Source organism: Branchiostoma floridae, chromosome 2 (assembly GCF_000003815.2).
Source record: "Branchiostoma floridae strain S238N-H82 chromosome 2, Bfl_VNyyK, whole genome shotgun sequence".
Classification (NCBI taxonomy): domain Eukaryota; kingdom Metazoa; phylum Chordata; class Leptocardii; order Amphioxiformes; family Branchiostomatidae; genus Branchiostoma; species Branchiostoma floridae.
Genome location: NC_049980.1, coordinates 26243585 through 26263476, shown reverse-complemented (window position 1 = coordinate 26263476; position 19892 = coordinate 26243585). Strand labels below are relative to the sequence as shown.

General features: G+C 44.5%; 2 protein-coding genes across 13 annotated transcripts in view; one reads left to right on the top strand and one right to left on the bottom strand.

Annotated features, from left to right (window-relative positions):
• LOC118409583 overlaps positions 1-5275 on the top strand; it is a 31394-nt gene extending 26119 nt beyond the window's left edge. The window contains exons 23-25 of the mRNA XM_035810698.1: positions 1288-1620; positions 2582-2710; positions 3100-5275. Coding sequence (XP_035666591.1) covers positions 1288-1620; positions 2582-2710; positions 3100-3110 — 473 coding nt within the window. The 3' untranslated portion in view covers positions 3111-5275. The remainder of the gene's footprint in view (positions 1-1287; positions 1621-2581; positions 2711-3099) is intronic.
• A 1015-nt stretch (positions 5276-6290) lies between these two features.
• The window catches only part of LOC118409584 (semaphorin-1A-like), an 85844-nt gene continuing 72242 nt past the window's right edge, over positions 6291-19892 (bottom strand). For 9 of the 12 annotated variants that reach the window (XM_035810700.1, XM_035810699.1, XM_035810708.1 and 6 more), the window contains 9 exons: positions 18510-18730; positions 18175-18397; positions 17641-17978; positions 17052-17257; positions 16827-16892; positions 16597-16664; positions 16164-16181; positions 15466-15513; positions 12188-14463 (listed from right to left, as the gene is read on the bottom strand). In XM_035810700.1, coding sequence (XP_035666593.1) covers positions 13346-14463; positions 15466-15513; positions 16164-16181; positions 16597-16664; positions 16827-16892; positions 17052-17257; positions 17641-17978; positions 18175-18397; positions 18510-18730 — 2306 coding nt within the window. In that variant the 3' untranslated portion in view covers positions 12188-13345. Of the gene's footprint in view, positions 9475-11254; positions 11429-12187; positions 14464-15465; positions 15514-16163; positions 16182-16596; positions 16665-16826; positions 16893-17051; positions 17258-17640; positions 17979-18174; positions 18398-18509; positions 18731-19892 lie in introns of those variants that run through there. The other 3 variants (XM_035810709.1, XM_035810710.1, XM_035810711.1) reach the window with 3 other exon arrangements.

The following is a 19892-nucleotide window of genomic DNA, read 5'->3' as shown; positions in this document are numbered from 1 at the left end:
CAGCTCGAGATAGCGGACAGGCTTCCGTAACGTAAGGGTTGACTAAAAAATCGCAGCTCGAGATAGCGGACAGGCTTCCGTAACGTTCCTCCACACTGCAGTCAGACTTTATAATGACTCTATTTCCTAGCATTACCGCTGTGAGTTCGGATCTATGCTTAGATGTTTGTTAATATATTATGTATTTTTGTTTGTTGACATTCTGCACGTATTAGTTTCTTTGTAACAAACCTACGCAATTCAGGGTATACCATGTGTGTATTTCCCTGCCTATGTACGTTTGAGGAAGAAATAAATAAATAAAAGAAAAACGTAAAGGTTGACTAAAAAATCGCAGCTCGAGATAGCGGACAGGCTTCCGTAACGTAAGGGTTGACAAAAAAATCGCAGCTAGATACAGCGGACAGGCTTCCGTAACGTAAGGGTTGACTAAAAAATCGCAGCTCGAGATAGCGGACAGGCTTCCGTAACGTAAGGGTTGACGAAAACATCGCAGCTCGAGATAGCGGACAGGCTTCCGTAACGTAAGGGTTGACGAAAAAATCGCGGCTCGTAACGTAAGGTGGAAAAACTTGGTTGCATGTGTCTTGTGTCTTGTTAAGAAGGACCACCCGTGCTAATGCCGTTATGTAAGGTTTGCTTGAGACTCGGTGTCCCTCTTGTGTCAGGATGGCGTGTGTCCCTTGTTAGGCTGTGGAGGGTTTTGGACGAAGGGTTGATGGAAAATGTGTATACTGTCCCACCCAGACAACATGAAATTCAAGTACCTGATTGGCATGTAAGGTGGATTGTGTTGCAAAAATCGGTGAATTCCCTTGGGTACAATATCATTCTACGTTAGGTCTTCTGTTAGGTTTGGAAATGCCCCATGTTTCACAATGTCCAATTTCTTGCCATGTATAAGTAGACTAGTTGTTTCTCCACTGGCAATTCGGAAATGGTACATTCAGCTGCCAAAGTAAAATCCATAAGTGACAAAGATAATTCTCGCCACCATGTTGTATATATTGTATATAAATAGCCGGTATGACCTACCTTCTGCGTGCAGGGGTGGTGTTACAAATATTACAACCTATCACACCTAACCTGTGCACATCTACCTCCATGTGTTGTTAAAGCTATCAGTGAGCGTGGCTCCACTGTATGATAGTTCTTGTGGGGAAACGAATTTTCAAACCTCAATCCTGGGTTAAGGTTGCCAAAGTAGGTACTTGTTTGTAGGTACTTGTTTGTTGTCATGACAATCTCTGTAAGAGCATCAATATTGACTTGACATTATCATTGCAGACACAGGTGGCACAGCTGGCACCTTCACCTGCCGGCCCTGTCAGCCCGGCTACAGGTGTGTACTGGGAGACCAAGTGGAGGAGATCTGTCCGGCGGGGACGTACAGCAGGGCGGACGGGACGGCGTGCAACCAGTGCCCGCCAGGAGAGTTCAGCAGCACGGCCGGGTCCACCAGCTGCCAGCAGTGCCAGCCTGGATGGTACAGCTTATATTCCGGGTCTACCAGCTGCCAGCGCTGCAGGGCTGGGACCTACAGCAACACGGCCGGGGCCAGCTGGTGTCGTCAGTGCCCGTCTGACTCTAACAGTGTAGCTGGATCAACCTCCTGCCAAAGTAAGTATTATCTACACGTATTTACATAGTAGTATATAACCATTCTTGTTCACATTACGCTAAAAAAAACGTTGATATATTGATGATAGATTCAGAAGGCATCTAAGTTACAAGCAAGGATTTCAGGGAGGCAAAACCAGCAGAATATTTTTGTTTATGTATTCAGTGAGTCAACATAGACATACATTACGCCCAGCTTACACACAGACGAACATAATCAAACTGGCTCCCGACCACCAGGTCAGTGATAGTTTGGGAGCAATCTGACCAGTTTTAGGCCAAGCCTAAACCCTTTACCGCCAAACAACTCCCGACCAGTAAATAACGTACTCCGACTAAACCGAATGTCAGCCGACCAAGCCGAACACTAGCTGACCCAGCTCCGAATCACCCGGCCATGGTAAGGAGGTCATGTTCGGCTATGTGTAAGCTAGGCATATAGAATACAACACGGTGTATTCCGTATCGCCTGAGGTCAAAGCCCGACTTCAGGTCAGATCGCCCAAAGGGCGAAGGCCGGAGGGTGATCCGACCTGAGATTGCGTGGCGCGACGTGAGATCGTGTGGCGCTGGGACCGGTGTATTCGGTGATGCTGAATACACCGCGTTGTATTCTATTTATGTCTCACCCACCTGAGAAAACATATGTTTCCATACCAAATGCCCAAGAGGTTGAGAAAATTTGGTGCCTCGAACAAAAATTGTTTATACAACAGCACATTCCAACATCCGACTCAGGTATTCGAATTTTCGACCGTGCCAATCTCGGTGTGCGCAGAGTATTATATGATGGAAGCCTGTGTGATAAAACTTCGAAGCTTGTATGACGTGGCTTTTCATTACCCGGTCAGGAACATGGTCATGTATCAAATGTTATCGCGGTCCATGCATGACATAATAGTACTTAGCAACAATTAGCATAAATGCCCATAACCCGGTCTGCCTGTGTGCGCTGTTCCAGGGTGCTACTGGGAAGGGACATCTCCGGCCTGTGACCCAGGCAGCTGCGACCGCGGATATCAGGTGGCTACCGACAGATGTGGGGATGGGGAATGCTGCTGGGGGGGAAACAAGATAAAATGCTGCTATGGTAAGTTATCAATAAAACAATGCAAGTGAGATATGCTTTCATGAATGCTGAAACTGAGGGTCGCCTAGCACCAGACAGGCAGAAAGAAATACAATGTATGTAGAATAAGAGAAATAGACTATGAGGTGCATGGAAGAGACAAAGACAAAGATAGATTCTTTGCAAATACATTCCATATAGCTAATTGCAAGGAAACTAACAGATGTGATAACGTAGAACGGTAAATATGTCTAGTTTGTATAAACAAGTAGAGATAAAAGCATAGAAAGCAAAAGGATAAGCGTTTTGCGAAGTAGATTATATATATTATTAGGCATAAAAGTAGTCGCAAAAAGACAGCCTGAGGATGTTCTGAAAATTGAGATGGTCTTTTTTCTATCCATCTGCAGATGTGGTGTAGGAAGGTCCCCCTGGTTTCCTAAGGCATGACACACACTGAAGACGTTCTAATGTGGATTGTGACGCAACTTTAATAATATGAAATTTAAGTAAGGTACATACAGTAGTTAATGGCGACATGGTTACTCCATGATGACGACTGTCTGACAATCCGTCACTATGTTGCCCGGATGTAGTACTCAGGTCTGCTTAGCGCTCACCCATCGTGTGGTCCTACACCGATGTTTCCCTCTGGTTAATCTTAGCATTCACCCATTGTGGTCCCACACCGATGTTTCCCTCTGGTTAATCTTAGCGCATCATGTGGTCCCACACCGATGTTTCCCTGTGGTAAATCTTCACGTTCACCCATCGTATGGTCACACACCAATGTTTCCCTCTGGTTAATCTTAGTGTTCACCCATCATGTGGTCCCACACCAATGTTTCCCTGTGGTCAATCTTCACGTTCACCCATCGTATGGTCACACACCAATGTTTCCCTCTGGTTAATCTTAGTGTTCACCCATCATGTGGTCCCACACCAATGTTTCCCTGTGGTCAATCTTCACGTTCACCCATCGTATGGTCACACACCAATGTTTCCCTCTGGTTAATCTTAGTGTTCACCCATCATGTGGTCCCACACCAATGTTTCCCTCTGGTTAATCTTAGTGTTCACCCATCATGTGGTCCCACACCAATGTTTCCCTGTGGTCAATCTTCACGTTCACCCATCGTATGGTCCCACACCAATGTTTCCCTCTGGTTAATCTTAGTGTTCACCCATTGTGGCTCCACACACCAATCAGGGCTCAAAATACTGGGTGCATGTGCACCCAGGTGCACCCAAAATTTGAGCTGTGCACCCAATTTTTTTCTGTGGGTGCACAGGGTGCACCCAAATATTTTCGTAGGTTTACCTATACATACTAGTATGCACCATATTCTTGACATCCAACTGTTAGAAATATAATAAAATATCTGTCATAGTAACTTACTTGTTTAAGAATTTGAAGTTCAATTTGGATTCATCAAAATTTTAGATGCCCAGAAGAGGAACAGTAAGGTTTTTCTACCTAATCCTCTAATTATTTTATGTGGTGCACCCAAAAATTGTTTGGTACACCCAATTTTTTAGGTTGGGTGCACCAGTGCACCTAATCCCCGAAACGAATTTCGAGCCCTGCCAATGTTTCCCTCTGGTTAATCTTAGTGTTCACCCATTGTGTGGTCACACACCAGTGTTTCCCTCTGGTTAACCTTAGTGTTCACCCACCGTGTGGTCACACACCAATGTTTCCCTCTGGTTTATCTTGGCGATCACCCATATTCTACACGACATGTTCTACTTTGACATTAATGGACTAACTGGCAGTAGCAATGGACATGTTATATCAAGAAAGGTAAACCTTGAAACTTAAAACGTTCCGTCATGATGGGTGAGAGGCTGGTAACTGATCTGATAAGGATTATGGATACCCAGGATGTTACCAGTAACTTTTTTCATTTGATTTATTCAGCTGTATAGAGCCAGAGCTACCCAACTAAACGAAGGCTATTATCAAGGGCTAGCTATAAATAGTCATTTATTTAGTTTAAACCAAGATGCGGCTGAGTCTTTTTCTGATATGATAATGCCATTTGTACTCAGCTAATCTGAGGAATATTGATTTAGCTTAGAACTTAAGCGAGCTTCATAAGAAAGATATTTCCAGAATACTTGCAACTTCTTTGAAAATATTCAATATCCATTTTATCCGATATATTCTAGAAATACTAAATCATCCATTGAAACATGGATCAAGTCAGGCAACAGAACTCCACACACTGCTACCAGAGGAATGTAACAGGTTTCAGCTTGTCACAACTTGACAGAAGTACATGGCAAAACTGCCAGGTTTAGTTGCAGAGAATTCTACAAGATACAAAAGGTGTTAGAAAACGTACTCCAATAACATATTACTGTCAAACCTGTTAATCCAAACACGGAACTCCAGTCAACCTGTAACTTCAAACCTTTAATTCCAGTGAAACATGTAACACCTGTCAAACCAATGTAACCGTTTAAGACACAACAGTCACGTCACCAACCATGTAGACTATATGTTCTGCCTGCATATCAAGAATTATGTTGATCTTTATCTTTAACTTGTAGGTTGAATAAATTTGCAGTTGCGTCACATTCTGTGCTTTCTGTTCAATGAGTTTGCTCAGTGCAAAATTGATGCCACAAGGGACCACTTCTGTACACAGCCTTGACTCAGACTGATGAACCCACGCCTTTGCCAAATGTATTTCTTCGTGTTGCTTAATGCCTGCACTTTTCGCTGTTTTGACCAGGGTATAAGTAGCTGCATTCTTGCCTGACTTGCTTCCCTTCCAAATGTATTATGATAAAATTCAAATCTACCACTGTGAAACTTTATTTTGCAAAATCATGCAAATTTGATCATTTGCAAAATTGAGATCTATAGATCTTCCTCTCTATACACAATGGGTTTGAGCACTTGGGGTTTGAGAGTCCTATCATGGGATACTTTCATTATGTATGTAAATTAGATTTGCTTATTTACCATATTATGTAATCACACCAAAAATCATGACAATCTGTCAACACATTATCTTCTTCCAAACTCAAACAAAGTCGGCTATTGTAGTCAATAAAAGTCACTAGCAAGGGGGTCAAAACCAACCACTCGTAAATCCCCATGGCCCATGACAATATGTACAAAACTGAAAGATCTGCTGCAGTACCTAAAAAATTTACTAGGGGCCCCCAATCCTAAACATTTCGAGGTCTCATCAAGACCTACCCATATTGCTAATATCAAGAATATTCGCCCAGGAATTTAAAAATATCATGCTCACTAAGATACACACAACATAACCTTCTTGACAAAGGTAAGAAGACTTGTTGGTTGATACCATGCATGTTTTCTCCCTTTTTGTTACATGCTTTGTTGTCTTGAAATTTGACAATGTATTTTTCTGCACACATCAGATTTGGAGCATTCAGGGGATGCTACCTAAAAAATCAAGCCCCATTTTCTGACTATAAAGAATATGGCGTGAATAGGTATTTCATTTCCATCTTTTCCACATTTTAGGATAGGCTACTATTATTTTAATGAACATATCAAACTCATTCTTTATCTACTCCTATCTATTTATCTATCTATTTATGAAAAACACACACAGTATCATTTACATCAGACTGTTTAATAGCAGAAAAGAACGGCTAGACAAGCCTGATTCCACGGCAGTGAAAAGCCTGGTTCCACGGCAGTGATTGGCTCTACAGCATGGGCAATTTCACGGCAGTAGTCAGGTAATTTAGCCAGCAGTATGGAGTCTATACCTACAAGCGTGATTCTAGTGTTTTAAGCTAGCCTTCCAATGCTCACATACAAAAATAAAACTCGTCTGAGATTTTTGATTAGTTCGAGATTTGTACAACCAGACACGGTGCAATAACATGTCGGGACAGACCATCACTTAAAGGGGAGCTTTTCTATGTTTAAAGACAATCTAATTATACATTTCATTAGAGAAGATACAGGATATCTTAAATACAATATTTTCAGTTAGATCACACCCCTATACTGATGGTTTGTCCCGTATCTGAAATAATTCTCACACACACTTCTGTGTCTAATCCTCCTGTAATCCCTACTAGCTCAGGTTTGTCACTAGAGTTCAGTTCTCAGACACTGTAGCTGGGTTGTCCCCAGGGCTTGGTAAGTTGTCCCCGGGATAAGCTCTATTCCCTGGGGTAAGGTGGGTTCTCCCTTGTATGGGCTGTCCTTACTTTAGGCTGTCACTTCTCCAATGGATAAGAACGCAATTTCTTTCTGTTTTCGAACAGCAAAAACATTTTCACTCTGCAGACAACCTGGGGACCACTGTTTTCGAAAGGAGCAATTTGGTTATCAAACTGTGTAAGAGAAATGAAACTCTAGTCTAAAGCTTTGACTTTGTTACGTGACAAAAACTTTTGTCCCTGTATGTGAAACGTCTGGAACTGTCAGCCTGTGTCTACCCCAGACCTGGTCGGTTCAGAGTCCATTGATATGGTCTTACGGAGAGTCCTACTTACTCTAACGGTCAAACGGGCCGGAAAAATCATCACGGTTCACTCCCACACGTGCAAGCGCGGCTCAAATGACAGGCCTTGGCAACAATGGCGGAAAACGACAAAATGCATGTGCTATGTACAATTAGTCGTCACTGGCAACGAAGATGTCAGCAACAAGAGTGTCGGTGTCGAATCGACACATGTCATGTTGGAGGAAGGACGGTCATGGTACAAACTCAGGTCCAGGACATGTTCTTACTAATACTACTAACATGTAAAACTATTTGCTATCCTGATAAAGAACTACAGTACTTGTGTAGGAAACACTACTTATAGTTCCACCCACATGGGAAGTAGTCTGGACTCAAATATCATATTTGGGGTAATATAAAAACAAACTAAGGTGCTATCACCGGACCAGTCAGGCCAAATTGGCTGTTGTTTTTCCCCCATTTTTGCTCTCTAAGAAATAACGCCACAGACTATTTATTGTCTGTTGAAATAGGACAGAGAGCACTCCATAAAATATTCAGATAAACTATGGTCCCAAAATCTGACATGGTTTCTGGTGTCACGCTAATGGCTAAAACCACACTACGGGGTCCCTTTTTCCTGGGCATCAGGAGATGGCGAAGTTTGACTTCCCTCCTGACATGCAGAAAACGTCACAATTCAACCCAAACCAAATCTTGTGTTACAATACTGGTTCTGTCGCATCTGACCCTCAGAGTCTGAGGCACTTGCATTGCTAAGTACAAAACTAAAACCGTAATATTTACATTTGAAAAGCAACCATTAAAATGTGACGTGATAAAATCATATAAGTATATATACATACACATTTCAAACACTGTACAACATTAAAATTGCCGGCAGTTGCAGGCTTATGTTAGTACATCGGCCCATCTCCATATAAGGATATGAAATGGTTCTGGTGTCATGATATCAGAATGTTGCACAACCATATAAGAAACAAGACGGCAGTGTGCAGTCACAGCTGGCCAACGACTCCATCGAGACACTGGGTCTTGCCCACATCGAGATCTGAAGGGAACTACAGACGGATTTTCGTCTGTACTTAGTGTTCATGCAGAAAGTTTGGGCCTGCCCTGAACTGCGTATTGCGTATGTCAAAATTGACAGCCGAGTTGCCATGCCTGCTTGACGCACACAGTTTCTGGTCAACAGGCATTAAACATACATGAGTCAGTTTGCATGACCGATGTCGATGAGCGGCAAAACCATGTCTCACTGGAGCAGAAGACAACAAAGAATCTTGGCCCTACACAAACCCTGACCCAGCCAGTGATTTGAGCTACTTGCAGTCCTGGGGTGCTGTCTTGCAGCCCCGTATTGTCCGTTCGTCCGTTCTCTCACACGCACACGTGTGGTCTGCAGTTCATTCTGCAGTCTTTCTCTGTACACCTATGAGTTCAAGTCCTCATCATTTCATCTTTTTTTCTTCCTCATTTCTTCAGTTTTTCTTGTAAAAACAAGTTCAGTCTGTCCCTTCACCCCCCCCCCCCTCGTGCACCCCCCCTACGAGTCTGCATGTCTGTGATGATGGTGTTGTTGCATCCGTAACTGTGGAGGTTTGGGGGGTGGTACCGGCTTGGGTCCCATGGGCTTGGGCCTGCCGTCCCTGCCGAGCGTCCCTGCCTTGGGGGGCACCCTGGGGGGAAGAGTCTGTTTGGTGGGGACTTTCGGTGGTGTGATGAACTCTCCCATATCGTACTCATTAGGGTTGATGGGGCCGTGTGCCCTGGAATACCGGTGCTTTGGTGACGTATCGGAGGGGACGCCAGGCAGCTTCCTGGGGGTGGTCATGTCCCGGTCTAGCGTGGCGTACCCACTCACGGCCATCCGCTCGCGGTCGATCAGGCTCTCTCTCCGGATGTCCGACGGGTCTTTCCCATGCATGTGGGGCATCTGCCCGGGGGAGCCATTGGGAATCGTGCCGTTTGGGACGGAAGACGGCGAACCGTTGGCATTCTGGTTGTGGTTGAAGTTCTCGTTGCGCACCTTGTAGTTGTCCTGCTTCTTTGTGTTGTTGATGTAGTTGCAAGTGTCGGCCAGATTGTTCAGGGAACCGTTCTTGGGGAATTCGTTCTTCTCCCGGGGAGGAGAGGCCGGCACCTCCACGACGGTGTGGCTCTCATGCGAGTCCTTCCCGCCCTGGCGGCACACCACACAGTACGTCACCAGCACACCCAGAATCACCCCGCCGATCACGGAGAACACAATGGCCAACGCAAGGGTCGTCGGGGAACCTCCGGGATAAGAACCAACCTGCGATGACACGTGCAAGTCTGGAGAAGAAACAGAGACATATGATGAGATACAGCAGCACTTTCACATTCTCCATCTGAGGAACAATAAGCACTTTCACAACAACTACAGCACCACTTTCACAAATCTCCAAGCATATCTTCCGGTGGCAAAATAGTATCTGCCGGTCAGACTATCTCCATCGGCCACTGAAGAGGCCAACAGTTGCAATTTTACCACCGAGAAATCTGCTTGAAGATAAGACTTTCACCACCTAAGGAATAACAGAACCTTCAGCTTTGGTCACCTATGCTGGAGCAGAACTTAGTATCACAGCTTGCTTCTTTGATCAGCAATTTTAAATAAGCTTTCTGCAATGTATGTACTTATCTTTTTTGTTTCAGCAGCAAGAGAATCTGAAAATTTTCTTCGTGCCCTAAATGCTAACATCATAAGTTCAGGTCAACATTGCTTAGAAAGACAGAAAAGAAAAAAAATCTTCTGCATCATTTGATTATCTAAAGAAGTTGGTCAATGGTTCAAGCAGTTGCTACACCTTATCATACAGGTGCCACTGCCACGGTGATTGTATTTAGTATAAGACCTGCTGCTTCTTTACAACAGTATTGAGGAAGACCCTTTTTCATGCTTTCTGAGCTTTCTGCTCTGGACCATGGAAGCTGACAGGAAGTGTTGCCATGGCAACATACACAGACAGTGGACACAATCAGAAACTGTCTTAATCTTTAAAATACTTCAGAGAGGACCTGGAAAGGTGTTTCCTGTTTCAGTTTCGAGCGGGGCCAAACCATGTCAGGCTTCCACTGGTGCAGAGGTTTCCTCAAACCCAGTATGTTTTTTTTGTCACTTGTTAAAGGAAGCAAGAATTCATACCATGTTGTCTGAAATCCCCATAAACAGAAATGTGTCAATTCTAAGTACAATCAGTCGTGGCTTTGACAGTTAAGATACACAATCACCCACCAATAACCAAATAATTCACCGTGTGTCAAACCTTCAAACAATAGAACGCAACTGTTATCAACATACAAATCATGTGAAATTAGTGCTACTGGTCATATGGAATAATGTGTCAGAAATTATTGAAATTAGGTGACAGGACGGACGGTTTCAGTGTGCTGATTTCTTTGGTTACACTGATTGCACCACCCACCACCACCCAGTGACCGGTGCCACTACAGATGACCCATGTACTCATGTCCATGGCACATGACAGGTTAAAGGTGAAGATGAACATTGGAATGGCAGGTTAAACAACCGAACATCCTCTGGACCGATTTATGCATGCATTGACTCAAGCCATGGCCCGTCGAACTCCTCTACAATGGTAGCAAGCAAGATCCCACAAGGCAAAATCATGCGGGGAAGGGAGGGGGGAACTGAAAGGGGTGGACATTACACGGCACAAGCATGCCTTGGGGGTGGGGGGGGGGTGTAGGAGCAGAGGAGGGTACTACATGGCATGAATGGTTTGTGTTGAGAGATGGGTTAGCCGATGCTGAGACTCGGTTAGTGTGAGGCGAGGCTTGCACTTAGCAATCGCACAGCAGCAAGCACGTTTCCACGGATACACACACTCGCAAAACCGACACACAAGGAAAAGAAAGATGCCTTAAGTAACGCCACATCTTGGCCATGTACAGAACAGAGAACACAGACAGAACAATCGTGTCGTGGTAAGAAGATGCTTGCTTTTGTCAAGTCTGTGGAAAGAGCACAACTGAAGAGCTCAGACAGAAAATCTACCCAACACAATCTTGCTGCCACCATTGTAAGTAGTTGAGAACGACAGGGCCTTACCGGGTGGCTTGACCACTGTCTGCTCGACTTTGCCCGGAGGCATTTCAACCGTCTCTCCCAGCTGGACCCCGGGGGGGTCTGTCTGACTGGGGAGTGGTACAGGCGACGTGGTGGGGGAAGTGACCTCCCCGGGGCCGGTGGTGTGGAGGGTGACTTGGGAAGTGGTCGGGGGGCCTGTACAGTACATGCACGAAAAGCACCGTCAGGACACAACACTCCCATTGCCCCCTATCGCTTTAGTTATCAGTGGAATTACCATTATAGGAGAATCAACAGTGTGGTTCTTATATTTTGATTAGGCCAAGATCATGCAGTAGTTTATTGACCATGCCAGTGGTTTGGTTAGTTTACAGTTAGCAGGCAGTTTCAGAGAGTACGCTGTTACACGTCACAGGTTAGCATACACATTGGGCTTGATCAGAGAATTTACAATGTACACATTTATCGCCATGTTTGAGACGTATGTCTCCAAGGCATGCATTAAAAAGGTATCTCTCAAAGCGTCTAGCAGGAGGCTACTGGAGGAGCAAATGTAGGAGGTTTAGATGGAGATTTGAGGAAGTTTGAAAAACTCAGTGACAGCCTAGTATCAATTGTCTAACTTGCAGGTACAGCTATGTGCACAGTGACATGTAGTTCTACTCTGGTAGATCTAACGAACTAGGGATGTTTCCACAGACGCTGTTACTATACTGTACGATGTGACTGACTGATCTCTCACATTGTAAGTCTGACAGGGAACAGAAATGCTGCCTTTTGATAACTTGGCAACTCTATACACACATGTGCCCAACCATCCCTATTTGCCAACCCTAAACCTAATTGTTCCTGTATGCATTATAGCTTTACTTCAAAGTAGCACCAAATCAATCAAACTAGCACCAAATCAATCTCATCTCCTTTTTCTGTACACATTCCATGACAAACCACAAGTAGGAACATAGATTTTAATTCTGAGAATAGAAATTGTCTTCTCCTTACCATAGTATTACATGTATAAGGTATAAACTTTTGTCTGATTACAATGTACAAATAGTATGTTAATTGCACAATTTCCCCCTTAGACCCTACATACTGCAAACTCCTGCTGATACATGAATAAATAAATAACTTTTTACAGATATACTGCAAGTTAAATTTTCATTTATAGTCCTTACTTAGTACTCAAAACGTTGCCCAAAACATATGTCTGGTGCCTGCGAAAATGTGTGATTTATGAACTAAGCTTTGCAATCAAGTATAACTTGTAACTTTAACTTCACATACAAGCAATGAATACGAACCTGTAAACTTTTGAAAAGGAACTCTACATGTAACACTTAGCACTTTGATGTTTTCTGCCAGGCAACTTAAGTACGGTCTGACATTTATCAACTATTAATTAAACGTACATTACAATAGAAAAATATATAATCAAGTCATTCACTCTGAAAATGATATGTTCATGTTTTTGCACAAAACGATGCTAATTGCACCATCTCCTTCCACCACCCTTATCTATGTCGTGCACACCACCTTAACATTGGTCCCAACATCATAAATATAGCTCTTGATTGTCATAGACTTAACAATTTACTATTAGAATGTGCAGCATGTTATTGTGACCATAAGCAAAACAAGTCTCATGCCAGATTTTCTGTACATATTAATATCTTAACATTATACTTTATGACAATTTGAATTTGCATGAACTACTATCAGAAAGTTCAATTTCAAGGTACACTATTTAGATGATCATCAAGTACGCTAAAGATAGATAAATATGTTGTGAAACAAAATGCAACATTTAACATCTTACGTTTCTTACATCTTAACAACCCAATTCCACAATGTTTGAGGTATTTTGAAGGTTTCTGTCATGGAAAAGACTGTCTACTGCAGAAAGTGACTTACAAACAACAGCAATGATCGGGTACTTTTACAAAGTCTATACAGTTCTACACTTGTGTTGTGTTTCTGATGTCATAAGCTATTTCATAAATATCATTTAACAAAGTTTTAGTGTTAGCCAAATGCTCAAAATAGCACTGTTGCTGGGATTGTGAACAGTCACTGCAATTTCTGTATTACTGCTACAGCTACAGTTCACTTTCAAGGACTTCTTAGTATGAACCTTCGCATCCTTTCCTGTTGTTTTTTCCATTCCTTCCACCCAGGAGATATGACCCAGCTAACTATCCCTGATTCAGCATCAGCACCACTTCCCTCCTCCTGCTCCTCCTCATCATCATCTGTGTCGATCTCCTCCATCACCTCCTCGCTCATGCAGCGTCTTTTCCCCGTCTCCTCCTCCTTACACTCCGTCCCCGACAGCTGAAGGAGCGCCCGGCACACCACCTTAGTCACCGTGTTGCTGAAGACGTGCCACTTGGCCCTCTCCTTCTCCGCGGGGCTCAGGTCCTGGATGATGTCCACGACCGGCTGCACCGTCCGGTTGTACTGGACCTGCAGGTCCGCATCATGGCGCACCATCATCTTTGTCAGCTTCGCCCACTTCACCACCAGCCGCTCGCCGTACTTTGCCAGGTTCTGCTCTGCCTGGAGGAAACGGGATGCGGAGCGGTGGATGCCCCGGAGCAGCTGGAGGCGGGAGGAGTTCAGCAGCATCTGTTGATCCTCCCGAACCAGGAAGCTCTCGAGGATGTTGATCTCCAGGCGGTTGCGGTGGTACATGCGGGAGGAGTTGCAGGTGTGGTTGTACCGGTCAAGCAGCAGCTCGTCCAGAAGCAGTCCGTATGTCTGCCTTTCTGCCGTCACGTTGTCACTCACCCGGCGCGATACGAGGCTGAACACTGTCTCCATGGCGATGTCATACACCACCGACAACATCGCGTCCAGGATGTCATACCGCTCCTGCGATGTCAGGTGACCCACAGTCATGACATCACGGTGGTGGCGCAGGAGGCAGCGTCGCAGGCAGCCCCACTCTTGCTTCATGTGCTGGTGTGTCTGCATCTGACTGGACTTTTTACTGTCACACATCAACACCAGCCTCTGGTACAGGCTCTGCGCCGTCTCGCCGAAAACTTCCCCGTGCCTGCGGATGACGATCTCGAGATTCGTGTTTCCTCCATACATCCTGCTCACTGCAGTCTTAGTCTGCTCTACAGCTGAAGCTGTGTCAAATCCTTCCAAAAGCTGTTCAGCCAGATCCGACACTGCCTGGGGTCCTCCCTCATCCTCGTCCGCTAAGGGAACTACCTCTAAGACTGAAGGTTGCAAGCAAAGAAGCCAGTAAGCACCGAGCCATCATCCCCACATCCTGCCACCAACTTACCACCACCGCATTAGTTCTTTTGCCTCACCACTTACACTTATCCTCATACATTAACGCTTACTGACAGGATTATCAATTGTAATAACTGAACTCCTTACAGTTCAGTACATATAATGACTCCTTGTTTACACAATTATTTTCCTTAAGTTTTAAAGAGGACGGTGAAAGGAAGACCCTCCATTGTGTCAGTTGACGAAACACCATGGCAAGTTTGGACACCTTACAACCTGTTAGACAGTTACATGTATACTACAGGCAGAATTTGATCAGAAGAGAGCCAGGAGAGCAGTTCCCTATCATGCACAGTTTGTACAGGGAAAGCACCACTATCTGAAAGCACCTGGTACCCAAGCAGGACGTGTTAACCAAGCTTTAGACTTTCTGAAGAGCTGGATGGTAGCCACGCTGTAGAGATGTGGTTCAGTCATAATTACATCTTAGAGATAAACTCAATTACTCCACGTCCGGGCAATGTCAGTGCTACAGGGAACCTAGTAATTTCTTCAGGACCAGAATGGCAATCAATCATACCAGCAGAGTAACAACTTATTTAGGCCGAATACTGACTTACCATGGAAAAAACCCAGCGTCTCTAAACCCTCCCATTTTCATACCCCCTACTCTAACTGGTGTTTAAGCTGTACATGTACATGACATTTCAGGCATGTTACATGTACCTGACAGGTGTTATAACTGTAAATGATAAGGTGTGTTATAATATATGATATCAAGGTTATCATCCTTCAGCCACCCTGTTGTACTGTGCACATGCCTGCCTACCTGCAAGCTTATCTCAACTCTGGCTCGGACGTACAGAGTTTAACTGTCACTGATAGATTTTAGAGAACAGAGCAGAGAGTGGAGGGAGGGTTTGCAGTGGAATGGAGAGTCTCGTAGTTAGGCAGAGACTAGGGAGATGTGTGGTCTTACTAACCCGGAGATCGGCATTCACACGGAGCCTGCGTAGACTGTGGACTCGTATCTATTGGGCCAAGGAAAGAAAACAAAGAAAAAAAGTTGCACACCAACGGAAACAATAATCATACAAACAAAAATAACAGTACAGAAATTAAAACAACAAAGGGAATTGTGATGAATATAAAAAGTTTTCAGTTTAGTACATTTAGACTGGATCAAAGTGCCTGATTTGGCAAGTAAAGCTTGTGAAGGTCAGAATGTAGCTGAAAAAGACGGCTTTAGTACGGGAGGAATTCATGCCGGAACGTCAGTATTAAAACTTTTGGGGGACATATTGTTTTTATATCACTTTTATGTGCACTAAAGTCACAATATCTTAATTATTTTGACTGGCAGTTGGATCTTTAGCATGATAGAAATACCATCTACCCAGTTATAATGCACAGGAGCTGTCATTATGGCATGTTTGTGACTACCATGGTTGAGGAGTAAGAAAGTCCCTATGTCCTCTATGTCCTCTTCAACGAACGCCATGCAGGATTGTGTTAACCTGACCACGATAAGTCTCTGTCTTCAGCACAAATAGCTGTGAATCACTTCTCACATACAAGTTCTACTGTACATTTGTGTAGTTTGTGAGTCTGCAAGTGTGTTGGTACATGAATGTTTATGTCTGTATTGAAGGCACTGCCACCACAGTGAACCGTAACTTACCTCCGTAGTCGCTGAATCCTGCAGGGAAGAACAGAAAGAAACGTTAGAACATTCAGTTGTGTTGGACTACATACATAATGTAGTGGAAACAATTGAATTTTCAACTGTCTTTAACTGTTGCTAATATCAAGCATCTATGAGGTCATATATTTTGAGCAACTGGAGTTACACATGTATCAGATATCATCGAAAATCGGGTGAGTCCATTCTCTCAAGCTGGAAAGTAGTAAAATTGTTCCATAACAGTTATTGATGTATGTTACAAAAAAAAGTAAAACTGCAAGGCTGTTTTGCTTTTTTGCTCGTTTCGATTGGATTTCTGTAAGGAAACTTCCTTTAATGCAGTGCCAGCATAAAATTTACAAGGAGTTTAAGAAGACCGACACTAGCCGACCTGCTACTAGCGAGACTGAAGACATGATGTCTGACCCACCTGAGCAGGTATATCCGGTGAAGCTGGTGTGATCTCCGTTCAGAATGTCTTGGAGGGTGTTGGAAACACTGGAAAAAACGACAAGATTCGTCAGAAATCTGTCTCTGTAGCACTGTCTGGGAATTAAGGACAGTTCCTGTTACAAGAAAGAAAATCATCTTCTAAACACGTTGTTGCAGTTTAGCTTCACAAAGACAATCTGACAAAGTTTAAAGGTGAAGTGTACTCACGCCTCCCGACAGTCATTGTTGTCGCCGCTCCACCCACAATATGGATCCTGCGCCTTCACACATGACCTGCAAGAAACAACTGGGGGTTAGACTTTGTCCTGAACATGGATAGATACGACAAAAAGGAATTTACTCCCCTTTCTATACAGTGCAACAGTCCAAAATCAGGTATGGATGTGTGTCATCTGTGGGTTGTACCACTCTGCAGGAGGGGTGGGACCTTACCTGCAGGAGCTGTAGCGCTGGCAGCGTGCAAGTGGCACCTGGACGACCTTGCGCTGGGTCACGGCAACCAGGACCTTCTCACGTGGCGTCTTCTGGACCAGACGCAGGTTTAAGATGGAGCGCTCCCCCTCGGGGGTGTCCTGGTCCATCACCTCTATCTCCTCCAGGAAAATCTGCTTCCCATCAACGTACAGGATCTTCAGAACCTGAGGAAACAAACAATATCTTAGGCCCCTGGTAAAGGAATCAGGTAAAAACCTAGGCAGGGGCACAGAGGAATGACGTTTCTTAAAAAAGTCCCTGGGCAAAGACAAGTCATGGCTCAGCTTCTGCTCCTGGCTTAAAATTTGCTTCTTACACATCTTTCTCTAGGTGTAGTACAGAATATTGCTAGGGCTGTCTACAATTATGTTTCTACACCAAAACCACCGCCATCTTCATTCATCAACTATCCAGATACATGTCACAAGATTGTGTAGTGTTAAAGGATTATGCTTCGAAAGCCGTACAAGACTGAAGGCTCATCATGCCAATGATGGCTCAAAGATGGCTCATCATGATAACGAAATGACAATGCGAAATGTCTCACCTTCCCGGTGTTGGTGCCGATGAACATCACCAGGTGATTCCCAATCCCTGCCTCTGTATCCACGGCGATGGCCGTAAACCGCGCCGATCCGGTTTTGATGAAGAGCGGTTCCCCGCCCCAGGCACCAACAGCGCTGTCCATCAGCGGGTGTGTCTTCACGAAGTTCAGTGTGGTGTCAGGAACAAGTTTGGAGTTGTTGACGCAGTTTCCGGGGCGTGGACTGGGCACACGGTTTGGCGGGACGGGCAGCCATGTCGACTGCGTCGTCTCCTGTTCCTTGTACTTCCCATCGAACGCTTCCGTGATGTTCTCCATGTCAAACGCACATACAGCCGATCCTGGGAGAAAAAAAAAAACATATGAAAGTCAGTAAACCAGTCCTGTAACATCTGTGCAATCGCCACAGAACATTTCCAAATAAATACCACAAACTGACAGGGAATGACTGTCAAATAGTACCAGAGATTATGCTTTGCAGGGTCCTAGCAAACATGAACCACGAGTAAACTTAAAAAACAAATAAAGAAAACGTACCTGAGATGCTGTTCTGTGGGGTGGTGAAGACAGCGTACATGCGGTAGCTGTCTCCGACCTGGATCAGGTCTGTCATGGCCTGGATCTCATCAAAGTAGAACGGGTACTCGCCGGGGACGGAACAGTTCAGTCGTGCCTTCATGTATGTGGTCCAGCGGTTCTGCAGCACGCGCTGACCGCCCTGGTCATCTTTACATACCCGGGCCACACGCGAGTAGATCGTCTGAGGGGAGATGGAAGATATGAATTGTTAAGAAAAAGACCCTCCCAGCTTTCACTTTGGGAACTACTGAACATAAAAATGGTAGTAAAAGGACAAACAAAACTCTCAGTACCTTCCCACAGTTGATATACTCCACAGCGGTTTCCTTGAAGAAGAAGAAGACCTTGTTGCCGTGTTCGAAGGATTTGATGAAGCTGGGCTCGTTCAGCCACTTGGAGTCATACTGTTCTGTCTTGAGTGTTGGGTCGTACGGTTCCGAGTACCCCAGACTCCGGTAGATCACCGTATCCCTCGCCGTGAAGTCCGCAACGGTTGCAGAGTACAACTTCCCATCTGTGGGGCAACAAACAAAAGGGTAAACAAACAAATAAACAAACGCACATATCTACAACGGTTAAACCAAGTGCAGCTTCCAACCAAAAGACACAAAGCAAACAGTGTTTTCACTGAATTGTGTTTATTCTGTTTTACATACATGCATGTTTTCAGAAAAAAAAACAGTTCCAAGTAACTTTCCAAACCCTACTGTGCACTGTTTTCTTCCTCTCCTTTGAATTGTGGTTATATTCTGTAGTCACAAATCCATTACAAGAGGACTAGAGGGGACAACTACTTTTCACGCGCACACCACAGTCATTAATGTACAGTCCACGGATGAACTTCAGTAACCTGATTACAGCATAGGTTTACGATGAAACTGAGAGCTGCTTTCTTGCAATCTCGCCAGCCATCCTGCCTGCCTGACCCTTTATGCACGCCCAACAAATCCCCCAATTCCAAACTCTCCACCCGTTTTATCAGCTCTAGTCAAAGGTCGAACCCAGCGGGCCTCGTACGGCAATGGAGTTGAACATCCGAGGAAATTAAAGCTATTTGGCCACCTGCCTATCTTGGCAAATTCAATTACAGGGAAGGGCTTCTGTATCTAGTGGTGATCAGATAGAGGAGAAGCATATGAAGCAGAACCCACAGAACCTAACTTAAATGCTCACATCCCGTCAGTATCCCTTACAAGAACAACTCACATCTTACATGTGAGACTGCTCAGAGTTCCTTGGAAGAATCAGTTGTACTTAAGACTGTTTAGTATTCATGAGAGCCTTATGTTATGCAGTTTAGTATCCCTTTCAAGAACAACTTTAATCTTAAACTATCTAGTTTTCCTCCGGGAAATGACCTTCATCTTTGATTGTTCAGTATTCCTTAGACTTGGCGAAGACTACATGGTATTCCTAAGTGGATTAAGACTAAGTTTTGACAGTTCTGTGTTCCTCAGAGGAATGACTTACATCTCAGACCATTACGTATTCCTTACTGAGCTTAGTCTGTTCAGTATTCCTTTGAGCAAACAAACACCTTCAGACTTTCAATTGGGCGTCCTTTCCATACTGGCTGCTAAACAGCATCACAAACTGGCTGCCCCCCTCCCCACAACTTCCGGAAGGTGACCTTGGCCATAGAACAATTCTCCTCTAGGGACCTGATTCCCATGTCC